This window comes from Salvelinus namaycush, unplaced genomic scaffold (genome assembly GCF_016432855.1).
Source record: "Salvelinus namaycush isolate Seneca unplaced genomic scaffold, SaNama_1.0 Scaffold47, whole genome shotgun sequence".
Lineage (NCBI taxonomy): Eukaryota > Metazoa > Chordata > Actinopteri > Salmoniformes > Salmonidae > Salvelinus > Salvelinus namaycush.
Window position 1 is genome coordinate 515,600 of NW_024061164.1, and position 14,090 is coordinate 529,689.

A 14,090-nucleotide genomic window follows, 5' to 3' on the forward strand; every position below is an offset into this window, starting at 1 on the left:
TGTACGAAGGGCTATATAAAATAAACTTGATTGATTGATTGATTGATAGTTATAGCATAGTAGTAATAGTAGCAGTAATAATAGTATGGTAGCAATAGTAGTGGTGTAGTGGTACTAGTAGTAATACAAGTAGTATAGCAGTAATACCAGCAGTATAGTAGTAGTAGTGGCATAGTAGTAGTAGTAATAGTAATACTAGTATAGTAGCAGTAGCAGTGGCAATAGTAATAGTATTATTAGTATAGTGGTAGTAGCAGCAATAGTAGTACTAGTAATAGTAGTAGCAGTATCGTAGTAGTAGTTGTAGTAGTAGCAATAGTAGTAGTAGTAGTAGTAATATTATAGCAGCAATAGTAGCAGTATAGCAGTAATAGTAGCAGTGGTAATAGCAGTAGTATGGTAGTAGTAGTAGTAGTATTGTATTAGAATAAGTGACAGTACAGTAGCAGTAGTAATAGTAGAAGCAGTAGTAGTAGTATTAGTATAGTAGTGGTAGTAGCAACAGTAGTAACAGTAATAGTAGTAGTAGTAGTAGCATTAGTAGTGGTTGTATTAGTATAGTAGCAGTAGTAATAGTGTAGTGGTAATAGTAGCAGTAATTGTATGGTAGTGGTAGTATATTAGAAGTAGTAATAGTATAGTAGTAGTATAGTAGTAGTAATAGTGATACCATAGTAGTAAAATAAGTAGTAGTAGTAATAGTAGTATAGTAGTAGGCACATTATAGTAGCAGTGGTAGTAGTAGTAGTAGTAGCATAGTAGTAGTAATATCATAGTATACTAGTAGTAGTATAGCTGTAATAGTAGCAGTATAGTAGTATAGTAGTAGTAGTAAGTGTAATAATAATATAGTAGAAGCAGTAATAGTATAGTAGCAGTAGTAGTAGTAATAGTAGTAGCAATAGTGTAGTAGTGGTAGTAGTAGTAATAGTAGTAGAGAACTATAAGTAGTGATATTATAGTAGTAGTAGTAATAGTAGTAGCAATAGTGTAGTAGTAGTAGTATAGTAGTAGTAGTATCAATAGTAGTAATAGAATTAGCAGAAGAAGTAAAGAAATAGTAGTAGTAGTAGTATAGTAGTAGTATAACAGTAGTAGTAGTAGTATAGTAGAAATAGCAATAGTAGCAGCAGTAGTAATAGTATAGTAGTAGAAGTAGTAATAGTAGTAGCAACAGTGTAATAGTGGCGGTATAGTAGTAGTAGTAGTAGTAGTATAGTAGTAGTAGTAGTTATAGTATGGTTGTAGAAGTAGTAATAGTATTGCAGTAGTAATAATAGCAGTAGTAATAGTATAGTGGTAGCAATAGTGTAGTAGTTGTAGTAATAGTAGTAGTAGTAGAGAACTAGAAGTAGTGGTAGTATAGTAGTAATAGTAATAGTAGAAGAAGTAAAGTAGTAGTAGTATAGTAGTAATAGTAATATTAGCAGCATTAGTAATAGTATAGTAGTAGACGTAGTAATAGTAGTAGCAATAGTGTAGTAGTAGTAGTAGTTATTGTATAGTTGTAGAAGTAGTAATAGTATTGCAATAGTAGTAATAGTAGTAGCACTAGTGTAGCAGTATATTAGTATTAGCAATAGTAGTACAGTAGTAATAGTAATAATAGTATAGTGGTAGTAATATTATAGTGGTATTAATAATAGTACAGTAGTAGTGATACCAATAGTAATAGTGTGATAGTAGTAATACTAGTACAGTTGCCGTAGTAATAATAGTAATAGTATAGTAGTAATAATAACAGTGGTAATATTATAGTAGTATTAATAATAGTAGTACCATTATTGTAGTAGTACTAATAGTAGTAGTAAAAGTATAGTAGTAGTAATAATAATAGTAGTAGTGGTGATGGTAGTAGTAGTAATCATATAGTGGTAGTAATATTAGTAATATCATAGTAGTCGTAATAATTGTAATAGTAGTAATGTTATAGTAACAATAGCAGTAGTAATAGTATAGTAGTAGTAATAATAATAATAATAGTAGTGGTGGTGGTGGTGGTGGTAGTAGTAATTTTATAGTAGTGGTGATAATAGTAATAGCAGTAGCAATAGTATAGTCATAGTAGTAATAATAGTATAGTAGCAGTAGTAATATGGCAGTAGTATTAGTAGTAATAGTATAGTAGTATAGTGATGGTGGTGGTAATAGTATAGTAGTAGTAATAGTAGTAGTATTAGTAGTGGCAGTAGTAGTATTAATATGGGAGGAGTAGTAATAGTATAGTAGGAGTAGTAGTGGCAATAGTATAGCAGTAGTAATAGTAAGAGTAGCAGTAGTAGTAGTAGTAGTAGTGGTGGTAGTATAGTAATAGCATATTAGTAGTAATAGTAGTAGTGGTAATAGTATAGTAGTAGTAATAGTAGTAGTAGTAGTAGTGGCAGTAGTATAGTAACAGTAGTAGTGGTAATAGTATAGTAGTAGTAGTAATAGTAGTGATAGCAGTAGTAGTAGTATAGTAATAGTAGTAGTAATATGATTAACAGTATTAGCAATAGTATAATAGTAGTAGCAGTAGTAGTAGTGTAAGAATATGTCGAAGATAAATACGCAACACAGAGTTTGAGAGGATGAGAGGACGAGAGTACTAAACTAAATATAGTACTAATGGTCAATAGGGAATTGTCAATGTAAGTATGAGTTGGATCTTAGTTCAAAAGAAGTGTAGAATCAGTGGAATGTCAATCCTGAACTCAGAGATACGTGTGCTACGTTTACTACGGTCTGTACATTGAGTCAGGGGCAGGATACTTGTTATTTGGCCATTGGCCAAGTTTTACTGCAAGGTCTTCTGATTGGTTAACCCCAGGCTAGGGTGAGGACAGGGGACTTCTGATTGGTCAACCCCAGGCTAGGATGGGGGGTTAAAAATGACATCCTGTTCCTTTGTTTAGTGGAGAAAAGCTGAAGACAGGGGACTTCTGATTGGTTAAGGACAGGGGAGACTGAACATCTGAACATCTACCTCCCAGCATTACATCTTGATTTGTCCTTCTCAAATAAACCTATTTTTCTCACCCTGATTTGCTTTGGAGTTTGTGTTATTATTGAAGAATAACATAACTTGCTAACAGTAATAGTAGTATAGTAATAGTATAGCAGTAGTAGCAGTAGTATATCAGTAGTAGTAGTAGCAGTAGTGTGGTAGTAGCAATAGTAGTATTAATATTATAGTAGCGGTAGTAATAGTATAGTTGTGGTAGTAATAGTGGTATTTATAGTATAGCAGTGGTAACAATAGTGGTATTTATAGTATAGTGGTAGCAGTGGTGTAGTAGTGGTAGTATTAGTAGCAGTAATATTATAGTATTAGTATAGTGGTAGTAGTAATCATATAGCGGTGGTAATAGCAATAGTATAGTAGCACAATTATATACGTAGTAATAGTATAGTAGTAGTAGTAGTACCAGTATAGTAGTGGTAATAGTAATAGTATAGTAGTAGTAATAATAGTAGTAGTAGTAGTAGTAGTAGTGGTAGTAGTAGTTATAGTACAGTAGTAGTAGCAGCAGCATAGTAGTAATAGTATAGTAGAGGTAATAGTAGTAGTAATAATAGTAGTAGTTACAGTATAGTAGTAGTAGTAGTAGTAGTAGTAGTAGTAGTTATAGTAGTAGTATAGTAGTAGTTACAGTATAGTGGCAGTAGTATAGTAGATGTAATAGTAGTAGTAATAATAGTAGTAGTTACAGTATAGTAGTAGTAGTTATAGTAGTAGTATAGTAGTAGTGACAGTATAGTGGTAGTAGTATAGTAGATGTAATAGTAGTAGTAATAATAGTAGTAGTAATAGTATAGTAGCAGTAGTGATAGTATAGTAGAGGTAATAGTAGTAGTAATAATAGTAGTAGTAGTATAGTAGTAGTAATATTACCCTTGCACGAGTGATGCAGGGCATGGAAGCTCCCGGGGTTGGGGAGGCGTCCGTCCCTCCTCTCCCAGCGAGGGGGCGTATCCCAGTGAGGAAGGGGTGTGTCCCACTGGGGATGGGGTGTGTCCGAGGAGAAAGGCCAGTTCTGACGGCCCGCACCAGCCAAGGCCAGAACACTGCCCATGAGGGCTCCACACCTACAGTCTTGTACACGTAACCTTGTGGGGACACAATTCACTCCAATTCAATATCCTATTTTCCCTAACCTGTACCCTAACCCTAAAACTAACCCTAACACTAATTCTAACCTTAACCCTAAACCCCCTAGAAATAGCATTTGACCTTGTGGGGACTAACAAAATGTCCCCAGTTGGTAAAATGTTTGTTAGTTTACTATTATTCTGGTCCCCACAAGTATAGTTAAACACATCCAGCGATAACACACACACACAGACACAGACACAGACACAGACACACACACACACACACACACACACACACACACACACACCAGAAACACACACCATGACACACACACAACCTCAGGTCTTTATCTAACCTGTATAAACAGACAGCCAATGATCATTGCCCTCCCCAAGGCATCAACACTGGCCTATTACTGGGCAGTAAAAGCCAATTTATGCTTGATCCGAAAATGTGGTCGGGGGCTTCGTATAGAGGGTGTGACGCAATTGTGGATCCACCAGAGGCACGCCGAGGCCAAATTTAGCTCCGTACCGCATCACTGTGCAGCTAACACATTTTGTAACAATGCGGAGGGCTCCGTATTGCTCTGAATTGACATGATTGGTTGAAGGTAGGTGGGGCGGGAGATCCTGTATAAACACAATCTCACTTCCTTGACAACTTTTTTTTTTCTTCCCCCACTTCCTTGACAACTTGCTTCACAACAGGTCTACTCAACAGCTCTGCGCTGCTCCTCGAAGCGCAAGGAGTATGAATGCCCTGACATCTGCAGAGGCTGTATCACTGTAAATGCTGCACGGCCACTGCAGACGTCGATTTGACCAGTTAGAGCCTTTTATAATAGATCATTTAGACTGGTTAAAACATCATGCACTTAGAAAAAACATTTATACAAAACTCATGCATTTGTTATAGAAATTGTATTATATAGCCACATACATCAGCAGGTAATGTCAGTATGGCATAATATAGGTTGTATTATAGGGTAGAGAGCAGGTATCCAGTATACTAAAGCCCTTAAATTCATAATATAGGTTGTATTATAGGGTAGAGAGCAGGCATCCAGTAGACTACAACCCTTAAATTCATAATATAGGTTGTATTATAGGGTAGAGAGCAGGCATCCAGTAGACTAAAGCCCTTAAATTAAAATCTTAACCTCAAAGCCAGTTCCAGTTTTCAGGATTTATTTAGACGTGGGGCAACAGGTGGATGCAATTAATTCCCCGGTAGAACAGAAAACTAGCAGTAGCTCGGACCTCCTAGGGTAAGATTTATATACCCCTGGACTAGAGGTTCTGCTCTGAAGGCTCCTTCACCGAGCAGTTTCTGTGACCTTACTAGTACTGTCAAAGTATAACGTTAGTAGCTTGTAGCTAGGCTGTCATAGCGAGGCTACATCATATAAACACACACCCTCTCTCTCTATCTGCCGTCCTACTTACGTCCGATGCGACGAGCCGGAGGAACGGAGAGTAGAGAAACAAAAGGAGCCGAAACAGATTAATGTTTTGGGGAGGATGGGGATGCTGAGTGCCGAGGACCACCTCCAAAAGATGTGCAACCGCAACTTCATTCCCCAGAATGTCCGCAGCCACATACTTCCCTCTAAAAACACGGACCAAGTAGTTTGGTACCGACGACGTGTTTTTATTTACATCTCAGAAACGCCCAGATTTGTGTTTTAAACAGTGGTAACGGGGTTGTTTGGACGGTCTCGTTATTGTATACACCAAATAGTATTTTTTCTGAGCACTGGGCCGGTGTTATTTTCAATCTGTCCATTTTCTCTCTCACTCCATCCGTGACGTCAGCGTTCTTTTCTCTTCCAGAGCACGATGGCGGACGACGCGACTCGGAAGGCTGTGTCGGAGATCCCGCTGCTCAAGACTAACTCCGGTCCCCGGGACAAGGAACTCTGGGTGCAGCGGCTCCGAGAGGAGTACCTGGCCCTCATCAAGGTAGGACCGGGACGGGAAAAAGACAGGGGCCGGTAAAACAGAACTCCGAAGCCGAACAGGAGAGCTTCTAGTTAACTAAAGACGTGTCACTCACTGACAGTTCACCCGCTGGAGCTGAGCTATCCACCCAGCTACTAACTAACTAGCTGCCAACTACCCACTGGGCACAGACGTCACTTCGTCTACTTTTGATTTACACTTTAGTTGTTAACTCGTTTGAATTCAATTTGAAATCAACAAAAAATGTTACTATGTCATCGGATTTAGATCGCAAAAAAGACGATATAGCTAGCCTGCCTACTGAAGACAGAACGCTATAGCTAGCCTGCCTACTGAAGACAGAACGCTATAGCTAGTCTGCCTACTGAAGACAGAACGCTATAGCTAGCCTGCCTACTGAAGACAGAACGCTATAGCTAGCCTGCCTACTGAAGACAGAACGCTATAGCTAGCCTTCCTACTGAAGACAGAACGCTATAGCTAGCCTGCCTACTGAAGACAGAACGCTATAGCTAGCCTGCCTACTGAAGACAGAACGCTATAGCTAGTCTGCCTACTGAAGACAGAACGCTATAGCTAGCCTATCTACTGAAGACAGAACGCTATAGCTAGCCTGCCTACTGAAGACAGAACGCTATAGCTAGTCTGCCTACTGAAGACAGAACGCTATAGCTAGTCTGCCTACTGAAGACAGAACGCTATAGCTAGTCTGCCTACTGAAGACAGAACGCTATAGCTAGTCTGCAGAGTCATTTGGCTACCTTGAAGGCGTTATTTTTCTCACACTATATGAACCTGCTGTTTGGATGGTGTTTACAATATGTTGTTTGTTGTTGACAGTATGTGGAGAACAACAAGACGGCAGACAACGACTGGTTCCGCCTGGAGTCCAACAAGGAGGGAACCAGGTCTGACACACACACACACACTGGTGTTGTCACGATACCAGCATTTTTTCTTTGTTACCAGGTTTAATATCAAAATACTCGATACCACAACGATACCATCACGATACTCAATACCACAATGATACCATCACGATACTCAATACCACAATGATACCATCACAATACTCAATACCACAAGGATACCATCACAATACTCGATACCACAATGATACCATCACGATACTCAATACCACAATGATACCATCACAATACTCAATACCACAATGATACCATCACGATACTCAATACCACAATGATACCATCACGATACTCAATACCACAAGGATACCATCACGATACTCAATACCACAATGATACCATCACGATACTCAATACCACAAGGATACCATCACAATACTCGATACCAAAACGATATGATCACGATACTCGATACCACAATGATACCATCACGATACTCAATACCACAAGGATACCATCACAATACTCGATACCACAATGATACCATCACGATACTCAATACCACAATGATACCATCACAATACTCAATACCACAATGATACCATCACGATACTCAATACCACAATGATACCATCACGATACTCAATACCACAAGGATACCATCACGATACTCAATACCACAATGATACCATCACGATACTCAATACCACAAGGATACCATCACAATACTCGATCCTCCTAGACGTTCCCACTTCACAATAACAACACTTACAGTTGACCGGGGCAGCTCTAGCAGGGCAGACATTTTAGGAACTGACTTTTTGGAAAGGTGGCATCCTATGACGGTGCCACGTTGATAGTCAATGAACTCTAAAGTACGGGCCATTTCACAGACAATGTTTGTCTATGGAGATTGCATGGCTGTGTGCTCGATTTTATACACCAGTCAGCAATGGGTGTGGCTGAAATAGAATCCACTAATTTGAAGGGGTGTCCACATATACTTTTGGCCACATAGTGTCTCTGCCTCACCTCTCCTTCTTCACCGAACCAACGGACTCTGTTTGGAGTTATGGTCAAAAACAAAGTTCTAGGTTAGTAAATTGATGTTAGCTTTAGCTGTATACTAGAAAGGGAAGTTAGCCTACAAAGCTGGAAGCTACCGGCATCTTCTTGCTAACAACTCAGCCCAGACTCAGTGCAGTGGTTCCTCCTCAGGACAGGCTAGGGAGCTAACAACTCAGCCCAGACTCAGTGCAGTGGTTCCTACTCAGGACAGGCTAGGGAGCTAACAACTCAGCCCAGACTCAGTGCAGTGGTTCCTCCTCAGGACAGGCTAGGGAGCTAACAACTCAGCCCAGACTCAGTGCAGTGGTTCCTCCTCAGGACAGGCTAGGGAGCTAACAACTCAGCCCAGACTCAGTGCAGTGGTTCCTCCTCAGGACAGGCTAGGGAGCTAACAACTCAGCCCAGACTCAGTGCAGTGGTTCCTCCTCAGGACAGGCTAGGGAGCTAACAACTCAGCCCAGACTCCCAGTGCAGTGGTTCCTCCTCAGGACAGGCTAGGGAGCTAACAACTCAGCCCAGACTCAGTGCAGTGGTTCCTCCTCAGGACAGGCTAGGGAGCTAACAACTCAGCCCAGACTCCCAGTGCAGGGGTTCCTCCTCAGGACAGGCTAGGGAGCTAACAACTCAGCCCAGACTCCCAGTGCAGTGGTTCCTCCTCAGGACAGGCTAGGGAGCTAACAACTCAGCCCAGACTCAGTGCAGTGGTTCCTCCTCAGGACAGGCTAGGGAGCTAACAACTCAGCCCAGACTCAGTGCAGTGGTTCCTCCTCAGGACAGGCTAGGGAGCTAACAACTCAGCCCAGACTCAGTGCAGTGGTTCCTCCTCAGGACAGGCTAGGGAGCTAACAACTCAGCCCAGACTCAGTGCAGTGGTTCCTCCTCAGGACAGGCTAGGGAGCTAACAACTCAGCCCAGACTCCCAGTGCAGTGGTTCCTCCTCAGGACAGGCTAGGGAGCTAACAACTCAGCCCAGACTCAGTGCAGTGGTTCCTCCTCAGGACAGGCTAGGGAGCTAACAACTCAGCCCAGACTCCCAGTGCAGTGGTTCCTCCTCAGGACAGGCTAGGGAGCTAACAACTCAGCCCAGACTCAGTGCAGTGGTTCCTCCTCAGGACAGGCTAGGGAGCTAACAACTCAGCCCAGACTCAGTGCAGTGGTTCCTCCTCAGGACAGGCTAGGGAGCTAACAACTCAGCCCAGACTCAGTGCAGTGGTTCCTCCTCAGGACAGGCTAGGGAGCTAACAACTCAGCCCAGACTCAGTGCAGTGGTTCCTCCTCAGGACAGGCTAGGGAGCTAACAACTCAGCCCAGACTCCCAGTGCAGTGGTTCCTCCTCAGGACAGGCTAGGGAGCTAACAACTCAGCCCAGACTCAGTGCAGTGGTTCCTCCTCAGGACAGGCTAGGGAGCTAACAACTCAGCCCAGACTCCCAGTGCAGTGGTTCCTCCTCAGGACAGGCTAGGGAGCTAACAACTCAGCCCAGACTCCCAGTGCAGGGGTTCCTCCTTGCTAGCTAGCTCTAGCAATGAGAAAGTGGATTAGGGAAGAGGTGGTGCTCACGCTAGGGGACATCGGCTGCACTGGTAGACTTGATCCTCTCAATCAGTATACGACGTGAGATCCATTTAACAGAAGTATCGAAAAGTAAAACAAATTCTACTCCAGAACCGTTTTTTTTATTTTCTAGTATTGTAAAAGTACCTATGTTTCGCTATACCGTGTAACACTAACACACACACACTTTTAGTCTTAGTTACAATTTAGTCATTTAATCCTTTGTTAGTTTTAGTTATTATGAGTCGACTAAAACTGAACTGGACAATTTGAGTCTAGTTTTAGTCAGTCATTTCAGTCAAACCTCTGTGTTGTCATCTGACTAATCCTCTGTGTTGTCATCTGACCAATCCTTTGTGTTGTCATCTGACCAATCCTGTGTGGTGTTGTCGTTGTCGTCAACTGACCAATCCTGGGTTGTGTTGTTGCCAGGTGGTTTGGGAAGTGCTGGTACATTCATGACCTCCTGAAGTATGAGTTCGACATGGAGTTTGATGTAAGTACACACACGCACCACACCAAAGTTTGTGCAAAAATAAATAAAAAGCAGATCAATCAAAAAAATATATAATAATCCCTTTGCTAAATAATGTATTTTTGCCTATTCATTGATTTTTAAGTACCAGTTGATGTAGTGAGAGCTGCTGTATTGCTGTTAATACCAGAGGATGTAGTGAGAGCTGCTGTAGTGAAATGTATTGCTGTTAATACCAGAGGATGTAGTGAGAGCTGCTGTAGTGAAATGTATTGCTGTTAATACCAGAGGATGTAGTGAGAGCTGCTGGAGTGAAATGTATTGCTGTTAATACCAGAGGATGTAGTGAGAGCTGTTAATACCAGAGGATGTAGTGAGAGCTGTTAATACCAGAGGATGTAGTGAGAGCTGTTAATACCAGAGGATGTAGTGAGAGCTGCTGTAGTGAAATGTATTGCTGTTAATACCAGAGGATGTAGTGAGAGCTGCTGTAGTGAAATGTATTGCTGTTAATACCAGAGGATGTAGTGAGAGCTGCTGTAGTGAAATGTATTGCTGTTAATACCAGAGGATGTAGTGAGAGCTGCTGTAGTGAAATGTATTGCTGTTAATACCAGAGGATGTAGTGAGAGCTGCTGTAGTGAAATGTATTGCTGTTAATACCAGAGGATGTAGTGAGAGCTGCTGTATTGCTGTTAATACCAGAGGATGTAGTGAGAGCTGCTGTAGTGAAATGTATTGCTGTTAATACCAGAGGATGTAGTGAGAGCTGCTGTAGTGAAATGTATTGCTGTTAATACCAGTGGATGTAGTGAGAGCTGCTGTAGTGAAATGTATTGCTGTTAATACCAGTGGATGTAGTGAGAGCTGCTGTAGTGAAATGTATTGCTGTTAATACCAGAGGATTTAGTGAGAGCTGCTGTATTGCTGTTAATACCAGAGGATGTAGTGAGAGCTGCTGTAGTGAAATGTATTGCTGTTAATACCAGTGGATTTAGTGAGAGCTGCTGTAGTGAAATGTATTGCTGTTAATACCAGAGGATTTAGTGAGAGCTGCTGTATTGCTGTTAATACCAGAGGATGTAGTGAGAGCTGCTGGAGTGAAACAGGCTATTCTAAATGCAAAGCATGTTTAAAAACAGCAATTCAAGTGCAACTAGCCAGGCTTCATCAGCACGTCACACACCACATTGCAATGAGCAGGAGGCAGTATGCATTTAAAAAACAAATACTAAATTGTTTGAAACCTGAATGTTTTACTACATATTATGTGGTCCCGAATCTTTCACTACATAATATGTGGTCCCGTGTGGCTCAGTTGGTAGAGCATGGCGCTTGCAACGCCAGGGTTGTGGGTTCATTTCCCACGGGGGGACCAGGGTTCAATTCCCACGGAGGGACCAGGATGAATATGTATGAACTTTCCAATTTGTAAGTCGCTCTGGATAAGAGCGTCTGCTAAATGACTTAAATGTAAATGTAATATTATGAGGCCTGTCTTACCTTGCTTCAAATTAGCCTAGCCAAAATCCAACCAAACAGGCAGGCAATTATTTTATAAAGACTTCTATATACCATTGAAACCAGTATTATTTAATATAGACTTCTATATACCATTGAAACCAGTAGTCTATTTAATAAAGACTTCTATATACCATTGAAACCAGTATTATTTAATAAAACTTCTATATACCATTGAAACCAGTATTATTTAATAAAACTTCTATATACCATTGAAACCAGTATTATTTAATAAGACTTCTATATACCATTGAAACCAGTATTATTTAATAAAACTTCTATATACCATTGAAACCAGTATTATTTAATAAGACTTCTATATACCATTGAAACCAGTATTATTTAATAAAACTTCTATATACCATTGAAACCAGTATTATTTAATAACTTCTATATACCATTGAAACCAGTATTATTTAATAAAACTTCTATATACCATTGAAACCAGTATTATTTAATAAGACTTCTATATACCATTGAAACCAGTATTATTTAATAAAACTTCTATATACCATTGAAACCAGTATTATTTAATAAGACTTCTATATACCATTGAAACCAGTATTATTTAATAAAACTTCTATATACCATTGAAACCAGTATTATTTAATAAGACTTCTATATACCATTGAAACCAGTATTATTTAATAAAACTTCTATATACCATTGAAACCAGTATTATTTAATAAGACTTCTATATACCATTGAAACCAGTATTATTTAATAAGACTTCCATTGAAACCAGCAGCCTTTTTCCTTCATGTTCTATTGGTTATCAACTTTCTTTCATTGTTCAGAAGCCAAAGGGACAATTCTTGTCATAATACCAACCCACGCTAGTTTATCTTCTCTGTCTACATTTCTAACGGATCATTTCGTCTCATTAAAACCGTACTGCTCTTTTGACAACCATGGTTTCCCGCTAATTTCATTATGGAACGAACATTTGCATGTAGCCTGCTGCCTTGTTACGGCCCTGCTGCCTTGTTACGGCCCTGCTGCCTTGTTACGGCCCTGCTGCCTTGTTACGGCCCTGCTGCCCTGTTACGGCCCTGCTGCCCTGTTACGGCCCTGCTGCCTTGTGTGCATTGCTGCGCTTATAATGTGAATAAATACGTTTACCACCATTTTAAGCTAAAGGTTCTGATGTGCTGCATCACTCATTATGTATCCTGGGCCTACTGGTTGTATGAATTTGGGATCGTCCCACCACTGTCCCAGAGTCTGTTTGGAATAGGCTATTTATTTCTCCACAAGCTGACCAATAGAATAGGTCAACTTTCCTACTATGGGGGATAGAGATTGACAGGCTAGTGATGTAGCTGTCTGTTACTCATCTTGTTGGCTGAGGAACAGTACCGGCTAATGATGTAGCTGTTTGTTACTCATCTTGTTGGCTGAGGAACAGTACAGGCTAGTGATGTAGCTGTTGGTTACTCATCTTGTTGTCTGAGGAACAGTACAGGCTAGTGATGTAGCTGTTGGTTACTCATCTTGTTGGCAGAGGAACAGTACAGGCTAGTGATGTAGCTGTTGGTTACTCATCTTGTTGGCTGAGGAACAGTACAGGCTAGTGATGTAGCTGTCTGTTACTCATCTTGTTGTCTGAGGAACAGTACAGGCTAGTGATGTAGCTGTTGGTTTCTCATCTTGTTGTCTGAGGAACAGTACAGGCTAGTGATGTAGCTGTTGGTTTCTCATCTTGTTGTCTGAGGAACAGTACAGGCTAGTGATGTAGCTGTTGGTTACTCATCTTGTTGGCTGAGGAACAGTACAGGCTAGTGATGTAGCTGTTGGTTACTCATCTTGTTGTCTGAGGAACAGTACAGGCTAGTGATGTAGCTGTTGGTTTCTCATCTTGTTGGCTGAGGAACAGTACAGGCTAGTGATGTAGCTGTCTGTTTCTCATCTTGTTGGCTGAGGAACAGTACAGGCTAGTGATGTAGCTGTTGGTTACTCATCTTGTTGGCTGAGGAACAGTACAGGCTAGTGATGTAGCTGTCTGTTTCTCATCTTGTTGGCTGAGGAACAGTACAGGCTAGTGATGTAGCTGTTGGTTACTCATCTTGTTGTCTGAGGAACAGTACAGGCTAGTGATGTAGCTGTTGGTTACTCATCTTGTTGGCTGAGGAACAGTACAGGCTAGTGATGTAGCTGTTGGTTACTCATCTTGTTGGCTGAGGAACAGTACAGGCTTGTGATGTAGCTGTTTGTTACTCATCTTGTTGTCTGAGGAACAGTACAGGCTAGTGATGTAGCTGTCTGTTACTCATCTTGTTGTCTGAGGAACAGTACAGGCTAGTGATGTAGCTGTCTGTTACTCATCTTGTTGGCTGAGGAACAGTACAGGCTAGTGATGTAGCTGTCTGTTACTCATCTTGTTGTCTGAGGAACAGTACAGGCTAGTGATGTAGCTGTTGGTTACTCATCTTGTTGGCTGAGGAACAGTACAGGCTAGTGATGTAGCTGTCTGTTACTCATCTTGTTGTCTGAGGAACAGTACAGGCTAGTGATGTAGCTGTTGGTTACTCATCTTGTTGGCTGAGGAACAGTACAGGCTAGTGATG

General features: G+C 40.9%; 2 protein-coding genes across 2 annotated transcripts in view; one reads left to right on the top strand and one right to left on the bottom strand.

Annotated features, from left to right (window-relative positions):
- Positions 1-4,073, bottom strand: part of si:dkey-71l1.1 (uncharacterized protein LOC569883 homolog) — a 32,630-nt gene extending 28,557 nt beyond the window's left edge. The window contains exon 1 of the mRNA XM_038986415.1: positions 3,875-4,073. Coding sequence (XP_038842343.1) covers positions 3,875-4,055 — 181 coding nt within the window. The 5' untranslated portion in view covers positions 4,056-4,073. The remainder of the gene's footprint in view (positions 1-3,874) is intronic.
- A 1,621-nt stretch (positions 4,074-5,694) lies between these two features.
- ufc1 (ubiquitin-fold modifier conjugating enzyme 1) lies at positions 5,695-10,113 on the top strand. Its single transcript, XM_038986414.1, has 3 exons — positions 5,695-6,039; positions 6,880-6,947; positions 9,960-10,113. Exons 1-3 carry the CDS (start codon positions 5,917-5,919, stop codon positions 10,096-10,098), a joined length of 330 nt encoding a protein of 109 aa, XP_038842342.1. The 5' UTR covers positions 5,695-5,916; the 3' UTR covers positions 10,099-10,113.
- Positions 10,114-14,090: the final 3,977 nt, after the last annotated feature.

Coding starts and splice junctions, on each gene's coding strand:
- ufc1 (XM_038986414.1), top strand. CDS start 5,917: ATGGCGGACGACGCGACTCGGAAGGCTGTGTCGGAGATCCCGCTGCTC. Junction 6,040..6,879: donor AGTACCTGGCCCTCATCAAG/GTAGGACCGGGA, acceptor TGTTGTTGACAG/TATGTGGAGAACAACAAGAC. Junction 6,948..9,959: donor TCCAACAAGGAGGGAACCAG/GTCTGACACACA, acceptor TGTTGTTGCCAG/GTGGTTTGGGAAGTGCTGGT.